This window comes from Perognathus longimembris, chromosome 23 (genome assembly GCF_023159225.1).
Source record: "Perognathus longimembris pacificus isolate PPM17 chromosome 23, ASM2315922v1, whole genome shotgun sequence".
NCBI lineage: Eukaryota > Metazoa > Chordata > Mammalia > Rodentia > Heteromyidae > Perognathus > Perognathus longimembris.
The window spans coordinates 10,881,560-10,908,334 of record NC_063183.1 but is presented as its reverse complement, the minus strand read 5'-3'; the positions used below and the strand labels follow the sequence as shown (position 1 = coordinate 10,908,334).

Genomic DNA, 26,775 nt, shown 5'->3' with positions numbered 1-26,775 from the left:
CAAAGCACAGCAACCTTCAAGCTCATTGGCTGGCTGTGTGGCTTCCCCTAGACTCAGTGGGATGAGGCCTTTTGCCTCCCAGAACCTCTGCAAGGTGTATTGGGGAGTCGAGATATTGCATGTGGGGTCCTTTGTCTCAGGGGCTGGCAATCACGTGACACAAGGTTCAGTTGCTGCTGTTTACTGCTTTGAAGTCATTCTGTCTTACTCTTTTCTTCCCTCCTTTTTCTCCACATTAAAAAAATCAGCATCAATAGACATAAAGTATTTCTAGTCTTATTATATAAGCCATCCCCTCTTCACTTAGGTGCTGGAGTTCACAGTGCTATGCCATCACGGATGACTTCTCCAGCCAGTTTAAGTGTAAAATGAATTTGCAGATGTGATGTTGCTAGTATATCTCTAGCCATGGAAGCTTTTGATGTGTGTGTTTTAATATTTCCTTTCCTCTTTTTCATGGGATGGCCTACTTTTGTTGTCTTTGCTCATTCTCCTTCACACAGATACTGGCTATCTGTGATGACCGAAGCTTCATGTTCCGTACTGTAAGAGCACGGCCACCCTGTGAGGCTAGGGGGTTCACTCTGCTTTTACTCAAAAATGATAGGGCTCCTAAGGTAGAGTTGAGGTTTGTTGTAATAGTTAACCAAGCTGAGATTTAAGTTTGGATATGCTCTACCCTAGAATATATATTGCAGATATTTCCTGGGTTTCTATGTAGTTATTTTGTCAGCTGGCTGGCATGGTGGTTTCTTGATGGTCAACTTGATTGGGTTATGGGGTGCCCGGATGAAGGCATTATGTCTGGAATCTGGGACAGACAAGAGTGTTTGCCTTGGTGGACTCGGGGAGGGGTGTTCTCCCCCAGTGGTGGGCACCATCCAGTCCTAGCAGGGCATCACTAGATCAAAACACAAGCAAGGGAGGGGCTGTCTCCCTTCCACCTGCCAAGTTGAACTGGGACCTTGGGATTTACACCCTTTAGTTCTCTGACTGAATTATTCCATCAGGTTTTCTGTGTCTCCAGCTTGCATACTGTAGATCTTGATACTTCTCAGGCTCCAGAGTCACATGAACCAATTCTTCACTATAAGACTCTGTTTATGTCTGTTCCTCTCCACCCATGGGTTCTGTTTCTCTGTAGATTTAAATGTTTATCTAAAAAATATTGAAAATGAACTATCTAGAATAATGTTCCATTGAACACCTGGGTAATATAGCCCAGTCAGGTTAGATGCCTACCTTTTTCACAGCTGCTTCTCTTTTTCCCTCTGGGCCTTTGAGGCCGTGCCATGTTCTAAAGCCGTGTGGTGTGCATCAGACTTGGTTCCTCAGTGGCTTCTGTGACCCTGGATAGTATTTCTTCTTCCTTCCTCTGATGTTGAAGCCAGATGATTAGACACCAGGACCCCAGTCCAGGAGTCCTGTACTATCTCCAGCCACTCGCTCCCATATGCCAACTAGACATGATGAAGGGCAGAGAAAGGAGATTCATTAATGTAATGGGAAGCCATGGGAAGACACTTTGGCTGTCTTTGGCAGACATTGGTTTTGGGGTCCATCAGGAGAAAGGGGACAGAGGGTGAGAAAAGTTTCCAGAGTTTAAATAGTCCTAGGTCACAGGTGAGGCCTGGCTGACACTTATCTCAGTCTTTGTCCTTGGAGGAGTTTCAAGGACTGTTTTTTGTTTGTTTTGTTTTTACTGGAACTGAACTTGAACAAGTTATCTCCTGAGATTTTAGCTGTTTCCTTGAAGCTGATAAGCCTGTTTGAGTAGTTTGCCTTTGCCTTCCTCACAAGATGCCTGCCTCTGAACCTTCTTTTTCCTGGAACCCCAGCTGATTGCAAAAGGACTGCAGCAGAAATTAGCTCAGGTCAAAGACCACAGATTCAAAGCTAGGGAACGTTTAGTTAATTCACAGGGCCCAGCAAAAGCATCTCCAGGTTGCCTCTTACAGGGCCATTGAGTGGAGCCAGCTTGCATGCCAAGGTAGCTGCTGTCATTGTGATGTGTAGAGGGCACAAAGCAATAGTGGGTGACTGGCCCCCACAGGGCCTGGCTTCCTGGGACCGTGTGTAGCCTTTACCTGGAAAAAAGAGGAGTTTTTACTGATCATCTTCAGAGCAGCCTGGGAAGGAGCCAAGGAATGATGAGGTGGCTTTGAGTCTTACTTTTTGCTAGTGTTCCTTGGAAAGAGCTAGAGGCTGGAGCAGAGCAGGCATTTGAAGAAGTAGTCCCCAGGCACATAGCCCTGTGTGGTTCTTCCTGGCCCCTGGCAATGTCAGCTTCACCTGTCTGTAGGCTAATCTGGGCATTCTCTGCTTACTGGTAATTAAGTCACCTCTCCCATGCTGGATGGAAGTACTTAGTCTTCCTGTCACAGTGCCATCCATAAACATTGGCTTTGTTTTTTGCCTTTAACTACAAAAAAGGGAGTAGCTTTATCATAGGAATGAATTGCAATACTCTCCCACACTGGGAAGGAAGTAAAGGAAAACAGTGAGAAGAATGATAATCCTGAATAAAGGTTGCATCTCATTAGCAATTAAGCAAATGCAAAGTGAAACCAGCCCTCTCCCCCCCCCCCCCCATCATGTTTGCAGGATTTCCAGTGAGCACTGATACAAAGTGAGCCCTGGCTTAGCACCTGTGTGAGTGGCAGGCTGGCTCTGCACCCTCTCTGTTCTGGGCACAAAGTAGGTATACGGTGTACACGTGCACAGTGAGGGAGGACAGGCTGTCGCCGGGGGCTGTTGGTAGGAAAACAGTGGGAGGCAATGTCAGAGCACTTGGACTTGTTATTCCTACTTGATTTAGCAACCCCACTGCAGAGAATCTGCCCTGGGGATACCCGGGGGACGTGAGGCCAAGCAGGTCTGTACCCAAGTTCTTGTTCAGAGAAGCAGAATGCCAGAGTTCAGTGTGCAGCCACCCAGGCACAGCTGCCCGCAGGGCGTTAGCATTCCAGAGCCAAGCTTTAACATCTGAGTATGCAGGATCTTGAGTTTTGCTTGGCACATGCCAGACAAGTACTCTACCACTGGACCATGTCCCAGCCTTGGAGTGCCTTAACTGATGATTGAAAAGTATCAGAGCACATCAAGATGAGCTTATATCAAATAGGCAAAAACTAGAAAAGACAGACACGTTGCATTGCATTGGTGAGGAGTGTTCTAGAAGCAATAGCCAGCTCAGCTTTTGTGTTTTGAGGAAGGTGGGCACGGCTGTTTCTCTTCCCTTCCTTTTCTGACATTGCTGAGGTTTGGGAAGGAATTTTTTTTTTTTTGGCTGGTCCTGGGGCTTGAACTCAGGGCCTGAGCACTGTCCCTGAGCTTCTTTTGCTCAAGGCTATCACTATACCCCTTGAGCCACAGCACTACTTCTGGCTTTTTTTGTGTGTATGTGGTACTAACGTATCGAGCCCAGGGCTTTGTACATGCTAGGTAAGTACTCTACCACTAAGCCACATTCCCAGCCCAGGAGTGTCATTTTATAATGAAAAGTAACCCTCATTATTGTGCATTGTGCTATATTCCGAGCCCCTTGGGGACCACTTTTACCTAGGTTTAGAGTCTCAGCAGCCTGGCTCCATCTTCACACTGAGTGCTAGAAGTGGCAAGAATTGTCTTGGAAATAAGTAGACATTTCCAGCTGACCAGAGATGGTGGGCTGGAGGAAGGACTGGCTGGTGTTGCTGTCTTCTGCAGAGGCCCGGGACCACCTTGGCAGTCAGACCCACCAGGAAGGGGTTCTTAACATTCAAGAGCACAGCCATATCCACCTCACACTTGGCCCATCGGCTCAGTGACCAGTTCACAGACACAGACATTGGGGGGATGGGGGTGGGGAAGGGCGGGGCAATGGGGACAGTGTTATTTGCCCCTACCTGCTCTGTAAGAGCCTCATCATGTTACCTGTGGGATTTAATGATACATTTTGTAAAATTCAGTTAGGATTATGTCCTCTAAGCTTCCTGTCCACCGCCAGTGTCTGCTCCAACCTGCAGTTCCAAGGCCTGAGAGGAGATACTGCATGGGAGGAGCCTGTAAAGGAGTCATTACGCATGCAGGCAGGCAGGCAGGCAGGCAGGATGCCACCTTGGTGTTAGACCTTTAAAGAAATACCAACACAGAAGAGAACATCCCAAAGGCTTTAATACAAATGCAGCAAAACTACATGTATGGACACAGGGTGGGCAGGAGGCCAGAGGCCCTTGGGGCTGTGTTTGGAAGATGCTCAGCCTTAGTTCTGAGGTGTATGCCTGGTGACTTGGGATAGATCTTAGCATGTGAATTTTCTTTTCCTCCCTTTCTTCCTTAACCTTCTTGACCTTCCCCTCCCCTCCCCTTCCCTCTTTCTTTACTAAGGTATCTCCTAGTTAGTAATGAAAGCCACTCCAAGTTAAAGTGACTTTCTGAACTTTAGCACAAAGGTTAAGATGAGCATGCTCACATGAGCTGGTTAATACTTGAGCTGGAGGGAGCTGGACATGACCTGAGTTTGTGCTTTGCCCATGAGGGTCTGAGGTGACCCTGAAGTGACGTGTGGCTATCTCCATTTCACTGCTTCCTCTGCACTTCACCACTGCTGTCCCCCTCCCTTCCTCTCCCCTCCCTCCTTCCCTCCCTCTGCCCTCTCTTGACTCAGTTTCTGGTGCTTGGTTCATCCTGTCCCTCAAAGCCCCTCTTTCAAGGAGTCTTCCATGACCCTCGTGATCTGTTCCACAACTTGGAGCTGGGTTCCACATGTCCCCGATGGCTGTCATCTACCTACCAAAAGCTCCACGCCCGTGATGTGGAGCGTGTGCTCAGCAGGCCCTGCCTCACAGCTGTGCTCTCTCTCCTTAGGCCACTGGACGGGAACAGCTGCCTCTCCCAGGTGCACAGCTGGGCTCCGCTGCAGGTGCTGCACGGCGATGCGGACGTCCTGTTCCCCGTCAGCATCAGCCAAGTGGGCTCATATGGCACAGCAGGTGGGTGCGGGCGGCACCCCCTCTCTCCTGACAGTCAGCGTGGACATCTCTTGTGGGTTCTCACTGTCTTTCAGTGGCATGGGCCTTGGTGGTGGGGGAGGAGCTTGGCTTGCCCACAGGGTCGGTTTGCCATGCAGTCAGCACAAATGGGGTGTAGGCATTGCAGTTTGGCGCCAGCAACTGAGTCAGGAGGCTGTTGAAATTTCAGCTGGATGGTGGACCGTCCTTGTCACTTGGCAGAAGACAGAAGTCCAGTGTCACGAGCAGGGGTGAGGAGGCGGGCAGCGCCGTCCCTGGGTGGCAGTGCAATGCGGGCCAGACCCAGCTCAGCTTTGGCCCACAGGGTTCACTGGAGCAGGCCATGTGCCCAGTTTTAGTGCAAGTAGTTAGGGTTCATGATTGGTGCTTCCTGGTTGTCAGTCTTGGGGTACTCCCTGGAAAGCTGATGTATGGTGGTTGTAGAGATACCTGGTGCTCCCTAGCCCCCAGTAAGCTCAGTGGCTCCACTGTAGTCCTCTCTACCTGCTTCTCCATCCACCTGCTTCCTGTTCTTCCCCTCCACAGACCTTCCTGCCCAGTGGCTTTTCATGCAAGAAGGCTGCTTTCCCCCCATGCCCCCTGTCCCCTGAACTGAAGAGAGGCTCAGGTTTCCCGCTGCCCGCCGCCAACCCCACCATTCTCCATCGCTCTGGCAACTTGTCATGGTGCATTCTCTGAACAACTAGACAATGCCTGCTCTGCCCACTAGTTTGCGAGGTCCATGGGGCAGGAACCCTATCCGCTGTCCAGCGTGACTCCCCCTAACCTCAGCTGGTGCTGGGTCTGCAGCTGGGGACGATGTGGCCCAGGCCAGCTGAGAAGGGACCCCAGGGTTCAGAGCCTGCACTTCTTAGTTAGCTCTGTTGCCTCGACAAGACACTGAAGTCCTTGGGGTCTGTTTCCTCATCTGTTAACTTAAAGCTTTGTGAGCTCCAGTGTGTAAGGCCCACTGTAAGTGTACACCCATCATGGCCATGTTTATGAAGAGGCAGTCAGTGTTGTCTCAATGCCAAGTGCAAGACCGTAGCCTCTTCTCCATCGCTTGGAGGCCTTGACCCTGCCTCAGGACGTTCTGTCTGACAGTTGTGACTGAGTTAGATTAGTGAGGATGCCTGCTGCAGAAGGGCCCTTAGGAGGTATTGAACCCTTGAAGTAGAAACACCTCCTGAGAAGAGTGGGGATAATTTGGGTGGCTTTGAGTAGTCTGGAAAGCATTTATGATGAATGGCGTGTGAAGTAGAGATAAGGTTGGAAGCATTTTTTCCCTCCTCTGAAGGCTGCTGTAGGTTTAGCCTTGGGAGCTGGGGCAGCTGAGGTATATGAGCAAGGCAGAACTGCAGAGGAGACTGTACCTCCTCACCCTCATTTCTGTGACCCCTGACTCAGAGCTGGTTTCCTGGTCAGCACTCGAGGGATAGGATCTTAATGTCAGCATCTTGCCCAAGGTCCTTTTTCCTGGAAGTAGACTTGAGCCAGGGCTAATGCATTTACGGTCATTAACATCTTGAATGGGGGTTAAGTGGCTTTTGTGGAAAGCAGCAGACTTGGAGCCATGGTTGGACTGTGCTGCCCTCTAGTGTCCAACTCCTGCCACTACTGGTAGGAACTGTGTTTCACAAGCCGTGTTTATTCCTCTGGATACAGACTGTACATAACATAATCTCCTCTAGCCTGCAGGTCAAAAGTCACAGGTAAGGTAGGCATAGGGCCTTCCATTAGAGACTGATGCAAGTTTGTAACAACATGTCAACAAAGCAATGGGTAGCAAGTTGTCAGTTCTAAATCAACCCATGTAGCAGTTGTTAGGGAGAAATGGAATGGAAATCAAATCCTGACCTTCTGTCTTGTGATTGTCCTTTGTGCACAGATGCCCCAGTGGGAAGCCTGGAGAACGGGACAGGACCAGAGGCTCATGCTGTGCCAGAGAGTGGACTGCGGTACGGGTCAGTGTTCTGAAATGTGTTGCTGCCGGTGGAGGTGATGTTCAGGGCTGGCTCGCCATTGGATTGTAGATTGGAGACGGCGGTGGTCCTGCTGGGAGGCAGGGCAGGCTTAGGTCACATTCCTGTCCAGTCTTTGTCTTTACTTCAGAATGTGCCTTGCCAAGGGTGGGGTTACCCTTGCTCAGACTCTGCCAGAGGCCTATGGGTGCATGCTGCCTGTTCCCTTCCAAACTTTTGGGGTCATAGCTAAGCGTGTCCCCCTCTGTTAAATTCTTAGTTTAGAGTTTGTTAGTATTTAATAGTTTTAACAGTGTTCTATAGTTTTTAGGATGTTTAGCTGTTATTCTACAATATTTCTGAAGCATTTAGTCCATTGTCTGGCATATTCTAAGCATACAAAGACACCTCTTCCTCCAAATAAAAGAATCTGTCTGGGCACCAGTGGCTCATGCCTATAACCCTAGCTACTCAGGAGGCTGAGATCTGAGGATTGCAGCTCAAAGTCCAGAGACTCTTATCTCCAATTAACCACCAGAAAAGTAGACGTAGAGCTGTGGCTCAAGTGATAATCAGTGAAAAAGCTAAGGGAGAGTGCAAGTCTCTGAGTTCAGTCCTAATATTGGCACAAGAAAAATTCTGAAGGAGAAACTGATGTTTGGTGTAGTCTTTAAATTTTTTTTAATGTTTCATTAAAAAAAATTTTATTGTGAAGGTGATGTACAGAGGTTTTACAGTTACGCAAATCAGGCAATGAGTACATTTCTTTTTGAATAGTGTCACCTCTTCCCTTGTTTTCTCCCTGTTTTTTTTTTCCCCTCCTGGTATAGAGAGTCTTAATGTCAGCACTGTTCTTGTGGCCTTTACTGGTTTTTTGTTTTTGTTTTTTTTGTACTGGGGATTAAACTCAGGACTTTGCACTTGTTGGGCATGCACTTTTCCATCTGGGCCCCTCTCCAGCCTCTTTTATGCTGGTTGTTTTTTACCCAGGCTGGCCTAGAATTTCAATCGTCCCACTAACCAGCTCCTGCATAGTTAGGATTGAGTGTGTGAGCCACCAGGGCCCGATCTCACTGTTTCATTCTCTCTCTGTTCTCATGACTTTAATTAGATGTCCAGGTATGCATCCGTCAGCACTTCCAGCCTTACCTTGAAGATAGAGGTTTCCTCTGCCCCAAACTTTGCTTGCTAACCAGATCTGACCCAGAATAGAGAGTTGTGCAAATGACATCTCTCAGAGATGTCACCTGGCCCCGTGTCAGGTCACTGCCCTCTTTCAGGGTCTGGATCCTTATTTGCTTTCTATTTTAGACCTTTTTTAATGACTGAAAAGGCCTACTTTCAGTCCTGGGGATTGAACTCAGGGCCTTGTGCATGCTAGGCAAGCACTGTACCACTGAGCCATACTGCCAACACTATCTTTTTATTTAGTTTTGAGATAGGGTCTAGCTAACTTGGCCTAACCTGGCCTCCACCACTGAGCAGCTGGGATTGCAGGTATGGGTCACCATGCCCTTCTGAAAAATAATCCCTCTTAACCCCAATTCCATGAAAGTGTTGATGTTCAGTTTTTCCTCTGTGTGTGCACGTGTGTGCACATGTATGTGTGCGTGGATGATCCTGCTGTTTCCACAAAGGGTGCTGGGTCTGCAGTTGGCTCTCATTGTCTGCGGCAGCTTAGCTCTGTATAGCTGGGGGAATGCCAGCCCAGTGCTCGCAGGGCACACAGTGGGTCAGGCTGCTGGCACCACGTATTACCAGTCAGTATGGCTGGTTTACTGTGTGTCCCTGTTTAGAGATGCTTTGTTTCATATGGATGGTTGACTTATTAAATGTCGTACTCAGGGCCTAGAGCACTCAGGCCTGGGTGAAGCTTTTCTAATGCATTTTCCTTAAGGCCTAGGAAAGGCACGTCTCAGGCTGGGAGCAGTGACAGCACCCAGAGACAGTGTCTAGGGACATTGTAAATAGCAAAATCACCAGCGAAGACCCATGAATATGAGAAATGAGGGGCTAAGTGGCCGCAGAGGGACAGAAAGAGCCCAAAGGCTGCCTGGCTTCCTGCTCCACTCTGAGCACCCCCATGGGTGGCCCCAGCTTGTGCTGAGGAATGACTCCCTGCCATGTTGCCTCTGGTGTGGGGTCACCGAAGCCTTTCAGTGTGTGGACGACCTGCAAACGCGGAGCCTGCAGAGAACAAGGGCTGGACACCGAGCTGAACACCAAGTTGGGCTCGAGGCTGCGTGTAACATCCTTCTGTCTACTTTTCCAGCGTGGAAGCCAGGTCTCCAGGACAGGGAAGTCCTCTGGGCAGCCTGCTCCCCTCTGCTTCGGTGCCGGAGTCCATGACAGTCAGTAAGTACCTCTGCGCCACCTCTGCCAGTCCCGGCACAGCTATGGGCCAGAGTCCCAGCGGTTCCCCAGGCTTGTGCTGTGTGCCTGTGGACTTCGCAAAACATGGGGGTGTCAGGGTGTGTGTGGCTTGCTTGTGGCCCCCAGAACCGCGGTGAGTGGAGCTGAGTAGCACTGAGATACAAAGGGAGTTTCTTTTTTCTGGAGTTTGAAATCAGGGCCTCAGTTTTCTAGGCAAGTGCTTTACCACTTGAGTCACTCCCCTAGCCCCTTTTGGTTTAAATTTTTTTTCAGATAGGATCTTAGCCCCTTTTGGTTTAAATTTTTTTTTCAGATAGGATCTTGCCATTTTACTCAGGACTGGTCTGAACCACAGGATCCTACTTACCACCTCCCATGAAGCTGGGGCTACAGGTGTGTACACCGCACCTGGCTTATTAGAAGGGAATCATGTGGTTTAGGGTCCCAGGTTTGCCTCCATTGGGAGTTAGGGACAGAACAAAGATTCTGGCTTGATTTTCTTTTCCTTCTTTCCTCCCTCCCTCCCTCCCTCCCTCCCTCCCTCCCTCCCTCCCTCCCTCCCTCCCTCCCTCCTTCCCTCCCTCCCTCCCTCCTTCCCTTCCTCCCTCTCTCCCTCCCTCCCCTCCTTCCCTCCTTCTTCCTTTTTTTCCTTCCGGCTTTTTCTTTCATCTTCCTTCTTTCTTCTTCTGTCCTGGGGCTTGAACCCAGGGGCTGGGTGCTGTCCCTGAGCCTCTTTGTGCTCAAGGCTAGTGCTATAGCACTTGAGCCACAGCACCACTTCTGGCTTTTTTTGAGTAGTTTATTGAAGATAAAAGTCTCATGGACTTTCCCACCTGGGCTGACTTCAAACTGTAATCCTCAAATCTCAGCCTCCTGAGTAGCTAGGATTATAGGTGTGAGCCACTGGTGTTTAGCCTGGCTTGATTTTCTTTGTAACTGTGGAAGAGTGATAATTATTATTTTTTAAGTAAAGAAACCCCATGTGGGTGATTAGGTGCAAACCATTTCTAGCTTTACTGCCCAGGAAACACAAGCAAGTAAGAAAGTATAACAAGCAACAAAGTATAAACCATTGTAGCCTCACAAGAAAGTATAGCAAGCAACAAAGTATAAACCACTGTGGCCTCACAAGTTAGAAACTCTGTCTGAGGTGAGCAGGGGCTGGTATAGGCTCCATGGTCCTCAGAGGCCAGGGCTCCACCTGCTTGCCTTGTAGGAGCTGTGTGGCTGCTCCGCTTGAGTGGGAGGGAGGTGTGACAGCCCCTCTGCTGCTCATGGAGGGGTTGGGAGAGGGAGGGCAGCCCCGCCTCTTTTGGGGAATGCCACTGGACTTTGTGGCATGGCCTTTCCTTTATATCAGTCTCATGTGTGCTATGTCCTCTGGGGTTGTGTCACTAGAATCCCAAGGTGCCGGAGCCCTCTGTCCCCACCATGCACACCTTGCTCCCCATGGTTGACTCCTCCCTCCTCCCCACCTCCTGACGCCCTCCCTCAGACTGCTGGGTTTGTGGAGGAACAGCAGGAGAGTGAGTGGTGGGGCCATCACACCCTCCTTTTTAATGAGAGGTGTCACTCCAGTGTGACCGCATACCCAGGCAGAGCTCATCTGTGTGCTGGAAATGATGCCCCATGACCTCAGCCTCCCCTCCCCCCCCCCGCCCCCCACACATGGAGGCAGTAGTACTTTACAGCCTAGGCTGGGTTTGAATTCCAAATCCTCCTGCCTCAGCCTCCCAAGTGCAGGGATTGCAGGTGTACCACCATGCCCTGCTCTTCTGTCCTTTTGTGTAAGACCCTGTAGGCTTAGCAAGGTTTAGGACATTTCCCAGAGCCTCACAGTAGGAGTGTCACTCCAGAAGCACTACATGGGCACCTACTATACACAGATGAGGTTTCTAGGGAGTGGTAGGGGTGACTTCAATGATTGTCTAGCCTATGCTGCTAACAATTCTAGATTCTTTAAGGGGACACTTTCATGGCCACCCAGGAATATATGTGTCAACCTCATTATCAGCCTCAAATTCATTTTTAAAATTGTTTTTTATTTTTTTGGCCAGTCCTGGGCCTTGGACTCAGGGCCTGAGCACTGTCCCTGGCTTCTTTTTGCTCAAGGCTAGCACTCTGCCACTTGAGCCACAGCACCACTTCTGGCTATTTTCTATATATGTGGTGCTGGGGAATCGAACCCAAGGCTTCATGTATATGAGGCAAGTACTCTTGCCACTAGGCCATATTCCCAGAAAACCCATTTTTTTTTTAAAATAAAGCTATGAATTCTCAACTGAGGACACTTGGTTTTTGGGATAAGTGTGCTAGCATGCCTGACCATATTTGGAAGTCCTGTACTCTGTGGACTCATGGAGTCAGAGGGGAAAATCATGCAATTCTCTATTCCCAGCCTTGTAAATCTGGGTAGCTCAATATGAGAAAACCCAGTGGTTTGCTCACATGTCAGCATACTTCTTGCAGGAGAGACGGCACAGCTGGGGCCTCACTGAAATGGTGTCTGACAGAGTGCTGTTGATTCTGGGGGGAGGGAGGGGACCACAGACCCCCAACAGGTAGGGACAGTATGGGAAGGTGGCACAGACAGAATTTGCATCTGACTTTAGGCAGGAGGAGATGGAAGACCTTTTTTCTCTGTATGGCTGTCCTGCCATCTAGCAAACGAGAGGCCCAGGCTTGCTCTGTTTTCAGTGTCTTAAACTCAACAGTCTTAAATACTGTAGAGGGAATTTTGGCTTTTTTCATTTGTATGCAAATTTTCAGTGGCCGATTCACTGCTGGTTGCTGCTTCTCTGCTCCCAGCTCACCTCCTTTCACTAACCCCAAAGACTATCTGGGGAACCACCAAGCTGTTCCAGGAAGCGTTGCCCCCTGGTGGATGGTCCTGTACAACCTCCCACAGAGAATGTTTGCTACTTTTTTTTTTTTTGTGCCAGTCCTGGGGCTTGAACTCTGGCTTCTTTTTGCTCAAGACTAGCACTCTAACTCTTGAGCCACAGTGCTACTTCTGTCTTTTTCTGTTTATGTGGTGCTGAGGAATTGAACCCAGAGCTTCATGCACACTAGGCAAGCAGGTACTGCTAAGCCATATTCCCAGCCCCAAGTTTGCTACTCTTTGTTTGTTTGTTTCTGTTTTTGTTGCCAGTCCTGGGGCTTGAACTCAGGGCCTGAGCACTGTCCTTGGCTTCTTTTTGCTCAAGGCTAGCACTCTGCCACTTGAGCCACAGCGCCACTTCCGGCTTTTTTTTTTATATGTATGTGATGCTGAGGAATCGAACCCAGGGCTTCATGTATACGAGACAAGCACTTTACCATTAGGCCATATTCCCAGCCCAAGTTTGCTACTCTTGATGTTATGTATGGTTTACGTAGGTTATACTTGGCTATCATTTTACCTATGCAAAATGCTGAGGATTAATATTATTGAAATTCTTTAAGTTCCTATTTTCTGTTTTATTTGTTTTTTTTTTTTTTTCCGGTTGGTCCTGGGGCTTGAACTCTGGGCTTGGGCTCATTGCTCAAGGCTAGTGCTCTACCACTTTGAGCCACAGCTCCATTTCTGATTTTCTGGCATCTAATTGGAGAGAGTCTCATGGACTTTCCTGTCCAGATGGGCTTTGAACCTTGATCCTCAGATCTCAGCCTCCTCTGAGTAGCTAGGAATACAGGCATAAACCACTAGCACCCAGGTCCCTTTCTCGTTCTCCCTGCTTCAGTCTCAAAAACCTTTGCCTCTTTTTATGGGAAAAAATATGACCTTAATTTTAGTGGGTAAATAGAAGAGTAGGTAAGTGATATTTTGGAACTAATGTAACGTGATACTTTAGAAATGAAAATCATAATCTGTGTTGTGAACCTGTAATCCTTTAAAAATCATATTAAAATTGCTGTTTAAGCTAAACTTTTGTAAACCCAAATTTTATGATCATGAAAATTTTATTTTTAACTTTTCAGTTTCTCCTAACTTGGCATTAATTTAAACCTGTGACAACAATATTTCTACTGTGTTTTGTCTTAAATCCTGTGGGTCCCTGTCTGGGGGTTCAGGAGTGTGCAGAACAGACAGAACTGGAAGGCCAAGTGTGGGGTCACTGCTCATGTGACAGGTTGATGATGTGCCACAAGTGTGGCAGGTGATGATGCTGGAAGTGCGCTGGGCAGGGGTGAGGGTCAGATTTCATTCCTTGTGCCGAGGAAAGCTGGTGGATGTTTTTGTTGTTGCTACTGTTGTTTTATTTGAGGTTTCGTCCCAGAACCTTATGTTAGCTCAGCTTGCTTGCTTGTCTGGTATTCTACCACTTGAACCATACCGTGAGCCTGACATTTTGCTGGTTAATTGGGGATGGATCATCACATATTGTTCTGTCTGGGCTGATCTCAAACCATGACCCCTCAGATCTGAGTGGCTGGTATTACAGGTGTGAGCCACCAGTGTCTGGTTTTAAGCCTGTGTGTGTTCCCCAGCCATTCTTGGTCCTCCCTGTGGTCCTCCTCACTCAGCAGGTCCTCCAGGGCCTGGTACCTTTCAGGGGTTGTTCTCAGCTGTGTGGACATCCATATTCCTTCAAGCTGCTGGTAGTGCTCAGTACTTGGCCCTAGCACCCACGATTCAGTGACGGCTCAGAGCTGCCCAGACTCCCCAGCCCTCCGAAGCCTGGAGTTGCCACCTTGCTTCCTGATGGGTTTCTCTTTCCTGGAGCCTTCATGAGCTTTGGAGTTTGTGTCTTTTAGGCTTCCTGTAGTTGTTGGTTGTGTACCACCACACCTATCTTCTGTTGAGATGGGTTACTGAGGACTTTTCTGCTTGAGCAGGCCCGCAACTGTGATCCTCCCAGTCTCAGCCTCCCACATAGTTTAGAGTGACAGGTGTGTGACACTGTTCCCAGCTTCAGGTTGAGAAGGAGTCTCATGAACTTTCCTGCCAAGGCTGGTCTTAAATTGCTATCCTTGCATTTTCAGCCTCCTCATTAGCTATGATTTCAGAGGCATGAGCCACTAGCATCTGGCCAAACCTGTTATTTAGTCCACTTACCTCCTGCAGACTTGGGATGAAGTTTAGGAGAAAAATAAAACAGGAGGAAAACAACCAGTGATTGAGATGATAGGTCCCAGGAAGTGTTTGCTCTTGGTGTGTGTGTGTGTGTGTGTGTGTGTGTGTGTGTGTGTGTGTGTGTGTGTGTGTGTGTGTGTATGTGTATGTGTGTATGCATGTGCGCTGTTCAGTTCCATGAAGATGATGTAGGGGGCTGTGTGTGTAGAAGGAGACACCTGTAGAATCTCTCTAAATAGATATTTCTGACCCCACAGCTCCAGGGAGGGACACAGCACATGAGGCTCATTGTATACTTATTATTTTATTGCAATATTAAAGTACTGAAAATTCATTCAGTATCTATTTATGATATTTATGTAGAAATTGTCTTCCTTCACTTTTTTTTTTGTTGGTCATGGGGCTTGAACTCTAGGCCTGGGTGCTGTCCCTTGAGCTCTTCAGCTCAAGGCTAACGCTCTTCCACTTGTGCTACCGTGCCACTACCCATTTTCTGGTGGTTTATTGGAGATAAGAGTCTCACAGAGGAGCTGGGGATATGGCCTAGTGGCAAGAGTGCTTGCCTCGTATACATGAGGCCCTGGGTTCGATTCCCCAGCACCACATATACAGAAAACGTCCAGAAGTGGCGCTGTGGCTCAAGTGGCAGAGTGCTAGCCTTGAGCAAAAAGAAGCCAGGGACAGTCCTCAGGCCCTGAGTTCAAGGCCCAGGACTGGCCAAAAAACAAAAAAAAACAGAGTCTCACAGACTTTTCTGCCCAGGCTGGCTTTGAATTGCGATCCTTAGATTTCAGCCACCCGAGTAGCTAGGATTACAGGTGTGAGCCACCAGTGCCTGGCTTCCTTCTTCACATTTTTAATGGCTGAATTTTTCTAATTTTGAATTGGCTTCTGTGTTGGAATATGTGCGTGTTAGGGAGCAGAGAGCGGTCAGAAAGCCCGACTTTTCCATGAGCTGATGGCTGGAGAGCGGTACTGCAGCCACCAGAGGGCACTCGGGCCCTTCCTTGGTTCCCTTGTTGCATTTTTCCTTCCGTAACTGTGTTGTGTCTCAATTTTGATGTCCTGTGTTATTGGTTTATTTATGGGGATGGTGATGGGAGCTGTAGTCTTTTAGGGTAAAAGGCTCTAGCATGCCCAGAGCGTCCTGTTGTTCTCAGCATAAGCCATCACAGTCGGCACCTGGGCAGGTTGGGAACTGGCCTGTTTCAGAAGGGGAATAGACATCTAATTGGGAAATATTTCTTGTTGCCACTGCTTTTTATGAGAGGTAATTGATTAGTTATGGGTATGGGTCAGGGCTTTGAAGACAGAGTGTCAGAGTGGACAGAAGGGGCCCAGGGTACTCAGTTTGATTGCTTCTTTTGGCTTTATCATCACTTAAAAAATTTTAAAAATTGTTCTTATAAAACTGATATAGAGAGGGGTTACAGTTATGTAAGTCAGGTAATGAGTACATTCCTTTTTGGACGATGTTACCTCTTCCCTCGCCCTTTTCTAGTTTTTCTCTCCCATCCCCACCCACAAGTTGTATAGTTCATTTTCAGCATAGTGTTCAGTGAGTACCATTGCTACATTTGTTTACTTGTTGTCCCTCCATTTCTGTGCCTCTCCTTATACTCCCAAAGACTTATACATGAACAAACAGAATAAAAAGGAAAGAAAACAAAAACAGCCAAGAAGAAAATGCCTCTTGTTTATTATCACCTCTGATCTCCAGCCAGGGCAGAGAAGGCCAGTAGTCATCGGGCCTGGCTGAGCCTCATTTTCTTCTCCTGGCTATTGTTAGAAGGAATTCTCAATACTAGCAGGGCCATCTGGCTTGTTGCCTGGCAACACAACCCCAAACATTTGGCAGCTTGAGAAATGGAGCTGAAGGCCATGGGATGGCTTACGAGGCCATGGCAGGGCCCTGTGACTGGCTGGTGCTTGTCGAGGGTTTGAGGCTGGAATTTTAGGAATGGAGCCGTAGCTATTAAATTGATGGCCTTCCAGTCCCCATAGTCCACAACCACATGGAGCCAGTCTAGGCCAGGCAGCCCCACAGGCCCCTCCCACTGCAACTCTTTCCCTCTGCACTACTTCTGGGCCTCTAGTGCCTACCATAGGACTGGAAGGTTCCAGATGGGATTTAGATATATCCCCTCTTCTTCCTCAACAGTTACTGAGCATCTGCCTCATGTGGGCTATGTTCTAGGAGCTGCAGACATATGAGGACTAAACATGGTCTGTAGAAGGTGCTTATAACATTGCACTCAGTACTCCAAAAATGTCAGCCCTTATTAGGTGGACTCTGCCCAGAGTTCAAGATCCAGTGGAAATGACCATGTTGGCAAGCTAAATAAAGGAGTGAGGGACAAATAAGAGGGTCGGACAGGAAGGTTGTGTAGCCATGGAGGAGCAACATGGTTTCGGTTACCTGGGCACTGATGGGCCCTCCGCATCCATCCACCGCTGGGTATGTCGGGAGTTGAGTCCATGGTGCAGAAGATCCAAACCTGCTCCCAATGCTCAGCTCCCTACTGGTGACTGCAGAGCAGCTGATGCTGCCAGATGCTGACTGGCCAGGTGTTTGCAGGAGTGGGAGGGAGGAGCTGCTGAGTGCCAGGGACAGATGTCACAGGGCTGGGGTGGCTGAGATGCACAGGGGGCCTATGGCAGGGGGCAGGGGACTAGGGAAGCCTTTGCTGGAGGCACCTGTGGTCTGCTTAGCACCGGAGGCTCCTCTCCGGCAGACCAGGCACAGAGCTCTCCAAGGCCACTTTTCCTCACCTTCGAGTTGCCTGGTGGCATGGGTCAGGGCAGGATGGTGCTGGCTTGGCTCTGCGCTGCACCATCTGTGCTGTACTCGGGATCTTCTTTCCCACAGGAAGTAGCTGTGTGGACATCAGTGGACACCAGAAATCTGCATTCTCGTTCTTCATGCACGTTGTGTGCTAGAGATCAAGAATGGCTACGTAGTAGTAGGAGCATCCCTTGCCTTCAGAGGTGGCCCCCCAAAACAGATTGTTCTGAGGAAAAGATCTGCTTCTCCTGCCTCTCTCATTGCTGCCCTCTCTTACCATTCAGGAGGGAAGCCAAGGCTTGCTTTGGGCATTAGAGAAAGTTGGCTTCAGTCTTCAAGGTGTAAGATGGCAGAGTGAGGGCCAGTGAGCCCAAATAGGAAGCAGGTTATCCTAAGAATCTGATTTTCAGAGTGCATTTTGGGGAAAAACAAAACTCATCTCTAAATCTTTTTGAAGTTTAATCCTCAGTTCTCAATTGGATATTCTTCTCTCCTAGGCACTGATATGGCTTTTTGGATTGAAAAGGAAAGAAATTGAGGTGGTATAGTCTGTGTTCCTGAGGAACCCACTGTCTCCCCTTTACCCAGAAGCCCTGGGCTCATCAGTATGGCTGTCACCACAATGAGCCATGTTCCTGGTAGTGGAGAGATGGCCCTTGGATGAGAGCTCCTCAGAGTTCTCCTTGTTGTCCACATTAAGTTGAGATGATTGAGTTGAGGAGTCAGGAGCGAGGGACCCCAATCTTATTGAATAGAGAGAGAGCTCAGTGGTGGGCGTCGTGCAGCCTGGCATAGGGGTTGATGAAGAGGGATTGCTGGTCTTTCTGTCATCTGTCTTCACTAACCCTGGGTCCCACTGGAGGGACAGAGCAGACGCCTCCACCTAAGCAGCACAGGGAGGAGGGAGGTTCTGAAGCCAGGCTGTCACATTTTATAAGCGGGGATGCTTTCACTGGGGACCTGCGGTGTTTCTGTAAATTTCTTTTGCTACTCCCTGGCCTATGTGGGCAGGAATGGAGCAGAAAGCCACCTTCCTGGGCCTGGCTTGCTTTGCCCACATTGCATATTAGTTCGGCTGTTTTTTGAGCTGCTGTCACACAGACCCTGGAGCTCAATCTACAGACGATCCTTGATTCCTGCAAGTGACACTGGTCATGTGAGCTAGGATTTCTGTTGGGGACCTGGTCCCCTTGGGTTTGGTTGCTATGTTTCTTTCTTTGTTTCTTCACAGACTTTTTTCATTTTTTCCCCCCTATTTGTTTTTGTGCGGGGTGGGGGAGGGGGACAGGGTGTCACCGAGCAGCCCAGGCTGGCCTCAGTTTATTTTCATGTTTCTGTCTCATGAGTGCTGGCATTACAGATGTGCTCTGCCACACCAGGGTCATGTAGGAGTTTTCTTTGAACTATCAAGTATTGAGAAAATTCATTTGTTTGAATTAGTTGTCACTACTTAACAATTAAGAACTCTTTGTGTTTTTTGTTTTTTAATGAAAACTGTGTGAGTCCAGTGGAGAAATCAGAAGGTTGGGTGACTACTGGGTGCTTCTACATGCCAGGTGGCTCTGGCACAGAGTGGGCACAACTGCAGGTGGACCCCGTTGTGGGTACTTCTGGTCCTGATGGTGGGGCTACCCACTACATGCTCTGCCTGCGGGCCTCAGTCAGCTTTGAGGGACCAGGCATTCATCCTTGGAGACTCTCTGTAAGCATTTAACCTTGCTCCCACCCACCCATCTTCCCCATCTCTCCTCCTCTCCCTCCTTCCCCTTCCTGGGAAGAACTGGGTGATTCCCTTGAGATTGCTCATCTGTACTGCAGCCTACCTTTGCTACCCAACACAAGTGAGACTTTAGCTGTAACTTAAGCCCTGGAAGGATCAGAATTCCAAGTAGTTTTTACTGACTGGGTGTTGCTTTTGTACTATTGCAAGTTAGGGACTGTCCATATTGTCTGTGCCTTGCCCTGTGCCTGGCCCCTTGTGAGTGGTTAGCAGCTGTTGATCAAGCGAGCAGAGAATTGAACTGCTGAAATCACAGTGACAGCCTGCCTTATGCCATGCGTCTGCTGGTGCTGGAGCCTTGTCCTCCTGTCCAGCATCTCTGAAGGGAGGTGAATTCCAGTCAGGAAGAATTATGACATGGTGATATATGTCTGCAAACTCAGCCCTAAGGAAACGGAGGCAGGAGGATTTCAAGTTCAAGGCCAACTGGGCTATCCAGTAAAACCCTGTCTTAAAACAAAAACAAAGCAAAAAAAAAAAGTGGGGGGTGGAGTAGGCGAATAAAGAAAAGGAAGTATAAGCCTATTTTAAGAGAGATTGGTACCAAGGAAGCTATGAAATGAATTTGGCCATGAACTTTTATATTTTTTAAGGCAAGGATTGATTGACAGCTCTGAAATGAGACTTAGGAATGTATTAAGAGTTTCTAGAAAAACAAGGGCAAAAGGAAAAGTCAGTGCTGAAGCTCAGAGCTTTTCTGGTTGATGTATCAGTTGCCGTTGGCTGTCCCCAGGGGCATAATGCCTCTGCAGGTGGGGTGGCAGAGGGGACTGGCACCTAGGGACCAGGCTCTCCTTGGACCATCCTTGGGTTGGGAGAGGAGCTCCTGGTGGCAGAAGCCTGAGAGAAGTGAGGAAGGATCAAAAGAGTAGCTTGTTCTTGGGGCCCCTCATTGCAGAAAGAGCCCTGAAGCATTGTGAGGTGACTTTTGGGGGTGACTGCCAGGAGCAAGGATAACCGGGCTGGCCTTGGCTGAGGGAAGGCACAGAGGGAGATCCTGGTGCCTGGATGTTGGTGTGATGTTGGTGCGTTGTGCTCTTGCGGGGTCCCCACAGCATTGCTCCCAGTTGTCCTCCAGTGGCTTCCTCCTGGGATCCACAGGAACATGGCCAGTAAGGGTGGAGCTGCGTTCTACTGAGCAGCCCAGCACCATGGATGTGGGCAGGCTTGGGAATGAGGGCCTGGTGGAGAATCTTCTAGATTCCTGGACTCTGCAGGTGCTTTAGGAGGGACTAGAGCTGCACCTGGGGAGGCTGGCCTTGGCAGGTCTCAGGTGATTCTTCCCTGGGTCCTTGCTTGGCCTCCTGAGGTTGCCTGACAGGATGGAGGTACAATTACTTGTTTAACTCCGCTTGGCCAGTTCCTGCCCTCCCCAGTGAGGTAGCCGCTCCTCCTCTGGCTTTAATTCTCTTTGCTACCCACATGTTGTCTGTGCATTAGAGTAATTGAGGCTGCATTTTCTTGCTGTCATGGTAGAACTCAGAATGGATTTTTCCCTCCTCCTCCTCCTCCTCCTCCTCCTCCTCCTCCTCCTCCTCCTCCTCCTCCTCCTCCTCCTTCTCTTCTTCCCCACCTCCTCTTTTTCTTCAGCCAGTCCTGGGGCTTGAACTCAGGGTCTGGGGACTGTCCCTGAGCTTCTTTTGCTCATGGGTAGCACTCTACCACTTCAGCCACAGTGCCACCTTAGACTTATTCTGTGTATGTAGTACTGAGGAATTGAACCCAGGGCCTACCACTGAACCACATTCTCAGCCCCCTCTCCAGATGAGCAGGTCCACAGAGATGGCCCAGGCTGTAGATGGTGACAGACAAGGTGCTCAGCTCAGCGTGGTGAAGGACGGCATGGGGTTTGGGGAGGGGGTGTGGTGGCCTGGCTGCCTGAGCACCACTGGCTTCCTGGTGCCTATGGGGCTGGGCTGCCTGGCAAGGCCAGAGCCAGGTTTGACAAGGGCCAGTCTGCTCACTGTTGTTTCATACAAGGTGCAGCGCCCACTGTGGCCTCTGGGCATTGAGTCAGCGGCAGCCTCAGTCTGTCAGATGACCTGAGAAAAGAAAACAGAAAATAGTGTTTTCCCTGATGGGACTGTGTTCTGTAGGCTGATGTTGACCGGGATGCCTGGGGATGGAGTACCAGAAGAGCTCATTGCGTGCTGCCTTTTCTCATCAGATGATGGTTTCCCTTGGGATGGCACCCACCATCGCCCACCTCCCAGCTGCCCTCTGCCCTGGTCATGTTCTGCAGCAAGAGTGAAACCTGGGTTCCTTCCATGTCCCCATGCCTGTCCCTTCACTGCTTTAGACTGAGAGCAGTCCCTCAGATGGGCCATCTTTCTTGTAGCCTTTGGAACCTTGAGTCCAGCTCTTTTCCTTGATATTCTACCCCCATCACTCTGGGAAAAATCTATGGTGAACCAGAACTGGCCATGGTGGAGGTGTGGAGAGACCTGAGAAACTGGTGGGAAAATCTGAGTTTACCCAGCATGCAGCTTGTTAGGGACTTGGGAATAATGGCATATCTTGGGTGGTAGAGAGACAGGAGACAGGGGCTTCTAAGCGAAGCCAGGCAGAGGAGTGTGCCTGGGCATGTCTGCCATGAGCCGACACGGTCCCCACACCAGTGGCCCGGGCGCAGCACTTGGCTTTGTTACCTGTTGGGGTAGGACTGTACACCATGGCCAGCTGATGGCCAGGATGGCAGTTATGACCAAGAGGGCTGTGTTCAAGCTGGTTCTCTTCACTCCCACTCTTCTTCAGTCATCCTTGTGTTCCTCTTCACCTCTTTCCTTCCTCATGGCCCTTCCTGTTCTTTTCTCACTGTCTAAAGCAAGAGGACACTGGCGTGGCTCAGCAGCCTCTGGGGTTCAGGCTGGCTTCTCTGAAGGCCTGAGCAGTGTGTGATGTGGGGCCTGGGGCATGCTCCCTGCGTGGGAGTGGAATGAACATGCTTTGTTTTTCTATAATTAACAAATTTTATATTTTGGAGCCATCGACATTATTTTAAAGACGGTATAACAGACATGAGATCTGGACACAGTGGTCTGCAGTGTGATGTGGTACACATGCACATTGGATTATGGGCCCAGGCCTCCCTGGCCACTTCCACCCCAGGGTCACAGTTCTAGGCCACTGCCAGCAGAGGGCGCATGCCCCAGACGTGCATTGTGACTGCCCAAAGTTGCGGGACTTGGCTCAAAACTGGAGCTTACAGTCGCTTGGAGGATTTGAGAGCTCTATCTGTGGGGATTTTGTGCTGCTGATATGGGGGCAGGGAAGAGAGTGTCCTATGCTGACCACAGGTGCACCCTTAGGTGGCGCTGTAATGGAAAGGGCAGTTGAGTAGACCCACTGCCTGTTGCTTTGAAACAGTTTCAGTGGGCATGAAGTGGGGACAGAGTCTGAGACAGCTCACCCTGTCTGTGCTGGACATCTCAATGTCTTCACCCTGGGGCTGCTAACATTTGACCTGTCCATTGTTTATTAATTTTTTTCCTTTTTTTTTTTTTGCCAGTTCTGGGTCTTGAACTCAGGGCCTGAGCACTGTCCCTGGCTTTTTTTTTTTTTTTGCCAGTCCTGGGCCTTGAACTCAGGGCCTGAGCACTGTCCCTGGCTACTTTTTGCTCAAGGCTACCACTCTGCCACAGTGCCACTTCTGGCCGTTTTCTATATATGTGGTGCTAAGGAATCGAACCCAGGACTTCATGTATAGGAGGCAAGTACTCTTGCCACTAGGCCATATTTCCAGTCCCCTGTCCATTATTTATTAAGGTCTTGTGGTCAGGTCATGTACTAGGCTGGCGGAAGGGTGCAGGGGACTCATTGGCAGACTTAATTCTCACCAGGACCACCATTAGTAACAGTGGTGCTGGTGTAGAGGGCAGACGTGGAAGTCCTCAGCTGCCCTGGAGACAAGCATTGATCATCTTGAGGAGGTGTGGGGGCTCTCTAAACTTTGCTGGGTCTGGATACTCCTGCTTCCCCCAAACTCTATGCAGCAACCCAATTCCCAGTGGCGTTAGGGGGGCTTTGGAAGGTGATTGATGGTGAGGCTCGGCTCTCAGGGCATGGAGAGAGGCCAGTCAGAGCAGGCAGCCCCTCTGCTTTGTGAGGACAAAGCTAGAAGGTGCCTTCTATGGGGAGGTGGCCCTCACAAGATAGCAGACCTGCTGGGATATCTATAAGAAGTAAATTTCTGCTGTTCTATTACAGCAGCCTGAAAGGAAGATGAAATGGGAGTAAAAATGAACTCTGAGTGTCAAAGCCACTGGCTGCTCAGCTTCTCCTCATGTTGCTGCTTTTCCTCCTTCTCCTCTTCCTCCTTTTTTGTGTGTGTACTGATACTAGGACTCAAACACAAGGCCTGGTAATAGTTCTTTAGCTTTTTGTTCAAGGCTGTTCTCCACCACTGTGTTCACAGCCCACTTCCATGTTCAGCCTCTGATTGCAGTCCTGCTCTCGCATATTGTCCTAGCTCAGCACCAGTGTTAGGCCTTGCCCCGGTGCTCCAGGCATCCGAGCAGCTGGATGGCATCCATGGTGGCATTCTGCAGTGGTGATGGATCTGGACAGTGTGTTGGCCTCTGTTGTCAGGAGAGCTCATGGCTTCCCTTGCTTCTTGCCATCAGTACTCAGGTATCCTTTGTATTTTCCATTTGGGGGTCCTGTTTGCCTGGGCCAGTTGTGTCTTGAGCACATGGGGCTTGTGCCCCATCAAGGGTGTTCTGCTTATTCACCAGAGTGTCAAGGTGTGGAGCAGGCACCTGGATGTGGACTCTGCCTGTGCACTCTTGGTCGCTGTGTGTTTCTAATTAACAGCAGATAATGTGTGACTCCATTTGAGAATTACCGATATGTATGATACCACAGCCCGAGGGTAGAAGCAAGCCGAGCAGCTCTATGTCCTAATTATTTATGAGAATTTCACAAGCAATTAGTCCTTCTGCCATCAGTTAACCTCACCATACCGCTACATATGAGGCCCATCACAACAGATGCCCACTGCTGCGCTTGCAGCTTCAGACCGGGGTGGGGGTGGGGGCCACTGGCCGTACTTGGCTTGCTGTCCAGGAGCAGATGGAGGGGATGGGAGCGGATAGCACCACATCTGCTCATCTGCTTGCAGGAGTGGGGCAGAGCACTCACCTCCTCCTGGGGAGGAGTCCCACACCTCTGAGCTGAAGAGGTGCAGGAAGTCAGCCACTCCAGTCTTCTTATACATACATGGACTATTTGAGGCTCCAGGAGGGGCAAACACCCACAGCACCTTCCTGCTTAGTGGCTGTGTCCTGAAGCCCTACTGGGGGTGGGAGGGTGGTCCTTGCATGGCCACTTCCTGTAGACAGGTTCTGACCCAGGACAAAGTTGCCCTCTGACTTCTGACTTCTCCTTCATGTTATTCATGTTGTCCCTTAGGAGAATGAGACTGCCTAGGTAAGGTGCCCTTTGCATCATGGTGCAGGAAGCACAGGGATGGAGCTTCGGGGAAGGTTTTATTTCCCATCAACAGAAGTGGAAAAGTAAAATCCATGGGTGGGGTGAGGGCAGAAGGAGGCAGGCAAGGAGAACAGCACACAAAGCTAGAATGGGCCTGAGAGTGACTTAAAAAGTTCTATTTTGAAGTTCAGCGTAGTTTATCCTTTCTCTTAGAGATAAAAGGGAAGAGAGTGGGTAGGCAGACAAAGATATAAAAAGCAGGATGTTAAGTTTGAAAACTGATGATGTAGGTTAAGTATATACCCATAGGAGAACATCTTTTATTTCTGTACGTGTGCCCTGTGAGCTGTCTCTTTAAATATAACCACATATGGGCTCCAGGGGAGTGTGTGGAAAGGCTGTTTGAGGTCTTGAGATGCTCCATAAAGTCACACAATTATCCCACAGACCTGTGTATATGTATGCATGCATGCCATGTGTCCATTCGTACAGATGTGCCATGCCTACTCATTGTAGTCACTGCCCCCTTTTTAATTTAAAGGGTATATGGTCAGGCTCAGGACAGTTTCCTCTGTGATAGCTGAGGATGGGGTCCCTCTTGTTCTTCTCATGTCACAGTTTCAGTACTTTATATAGTGCCCTTTGAGGCCTGTAATTATTTAGAAGGGTAGCCAGCCTCCTTGCCCTCAAGCCTGTGTTCCTATTTGAGTCCTTGGGGAATTTTTTTTTCTTTTTTTTGTGTGTGTGGGGTGCTTGTCCTGGGGCTTGAACTCGAGGCCTGGGCACTGTCCCTTAGCTTTTATGCTCAAGCCTAGCACTCTTTGACTTGAGCCACAGCTCCACTTCCAGCTTTATGATAGTTAATGGGAGATAAGAGTCTCATGGACTTTGCTGCCTGGGCTGGCTTCAACCTGTGACCCTTAGATTTCAGCCTCTTGAGTAGCTAAGATTACAGACCTGAGCCATCGGTGCCTGGCCTCTACTGATCCTTTGGAAACCAAGGATCCTACCCTGGGAGGAGGAGGAGGCCTGGGTTCACAGGCCTCCCAGTGTTAGGTCATGGTGATGACGTGTGGGAATTTGTCACCCTTCCTGCTACCCACCCTGTGTGGATCTCAAAAACACAGTTCAGGGCTGAGTCCTGTCAGTGGGGCAGGAAATTACAGCCATGAACCCGGTGGTTAGCGTTCCCTGGGGAGGCCTTGAACTTATCATTAAAGGCAATCAGCATTTCCGCCCAGCCCATTCATTCCACGTATGGTTCCCCAAGCGGAGCTGAGGTGCAGGTTTTAACAGTGGGTGGCAGTCCGTCACTTACTCCTTTATTAATTCACTTGTTCATCTGATCTTTGATTCATTCCATAGGTGTTGAGGGTGCCTGGTCTTGGGGCCCTTGCTCTCCAGGGATTCACAGACTTTGAAGGCTCAAGGGACATCATGTTTTCACAGACACATAGACACAGGCAGCAGGACTTCAGGGAAAGATGGGCTAGTTCAGCTGTGAGGATGCAGAACGCAAGGGGAGAAGGGCTTGCTGGGCTGCAGAGGCATGGAAGCTGGGGGCTTTGTGTGCTGATGCTTTGTTTTGTGACCACAGGGTTTCTGGAAGGAGACTCATTCCCCCTCTCCTGGTGCCTTTTGACCTTCCATACTCAGAGACTCAAGGAACCAGTGCAGATTCTCTGCAAGGCTTGGTTTCTTCGTGGCTCTGCCCAGTATGAGGTGGCAGGGCGTGGATGGTGGCCCAAGGGTGATGTCTCATACACCGGCTGCTTTGCTTTTTTGGTCTTTTTTTGTGCCTTGAGTTGGTAGGATTTTGTGCTGTGCCAGCATTTGCCTTTATCCCTGATTAGACCTCTATGCCTAGTGGGAAAAGAGCCACAGACAAGCACCTGGGGCCCTTTTAAGGTACAGTTTGTTATGGTGGCTTGGGCCTTCTGCAGTGGACCTGAGGGAGGAGTGGCTCTGGGCAAGCGTTCTTGGGTCAGGTGCATCTGTTTCCACCTTTGTCTCTCCAGTCAGACAGCAACCCACCCAAAGTTATGTGGTCAGCTTGATTGGAGCCAGTTACCCCCCCCTAGTTTCGCTGGCCATGGGTAGAATGGGAGGAGACAGGCTACGTGTGGGAGCAGAGTGTGAGTTGAGGCAAGAATGAGACGGGGCAGGTCCATGACTGTCACGTCCACAGCAAAGGTGTCCTAGGAAGGTCAGCCCGAGGAGAAGCTTGAAGGACAGCTGGAGTTGTGGAGGGAAATAGAGTAGTTTCAGAGAGAGGGGAGACTTGACCGGTTGAGATGGAATCTGGTGATATTTTTTCCCCCTGCCTTTCTGTGTTGAGATAGATGAAAGGGATTGGCCAGGTTCATTGGCTCTTGCAGACTGCACAAGAATTATTATTA

General features: G+C 49.5%; 1 protein-coding gene and 1 long non-coding RNA gene across 4 annotated transcripts in view; one reads left to right on the top strand and one right to left on the bottom strand.

Moving 5' to 3' along the window:
* The window catches only part of Snx29 (sorting nexin 29), a 226,508-nt gene that overhangs the window by 47,130 nt on the left and 152,603 nt on the right, over window positions 1-26,775 (top strand). For 2 of the 3 annotated variants that reach the window (XM_048332416.1, XM_048332418.1), the window contains exons 9-11: window positions 4,849-4,973; window positions 6,880-6,955; window positions 9,225-9,307. In XM_048332416.1, the coding sequence (XP_048188373.1) occupies window positions 4,849-4,973; window positions 6,880-6,955; window positions 9,225-9,307 (284 nt within the window). The remainder of the gene's footprint in view (window positions 1-4,848; window positions 4,974-6,879; window positions 6,956-9,224; window positions 9,308-26,775) is intronic. The other variant, XM_048332417.1, reaches the window with a different exon arrangement.
* On the bottom strand, window positions 139-26,775 carry LOC125340667. Its single transcript, XR_007208799.1, has 3 exons — window positions 26,762-26,775; window positions 11,957-11,963; window positions 139-3,011 (listed from the first exon to the last, which is right to left on the bottom strand). It is a non-coding gene; the product is annotated as an uncharacterized LOC125340667 (long non-coding RNA).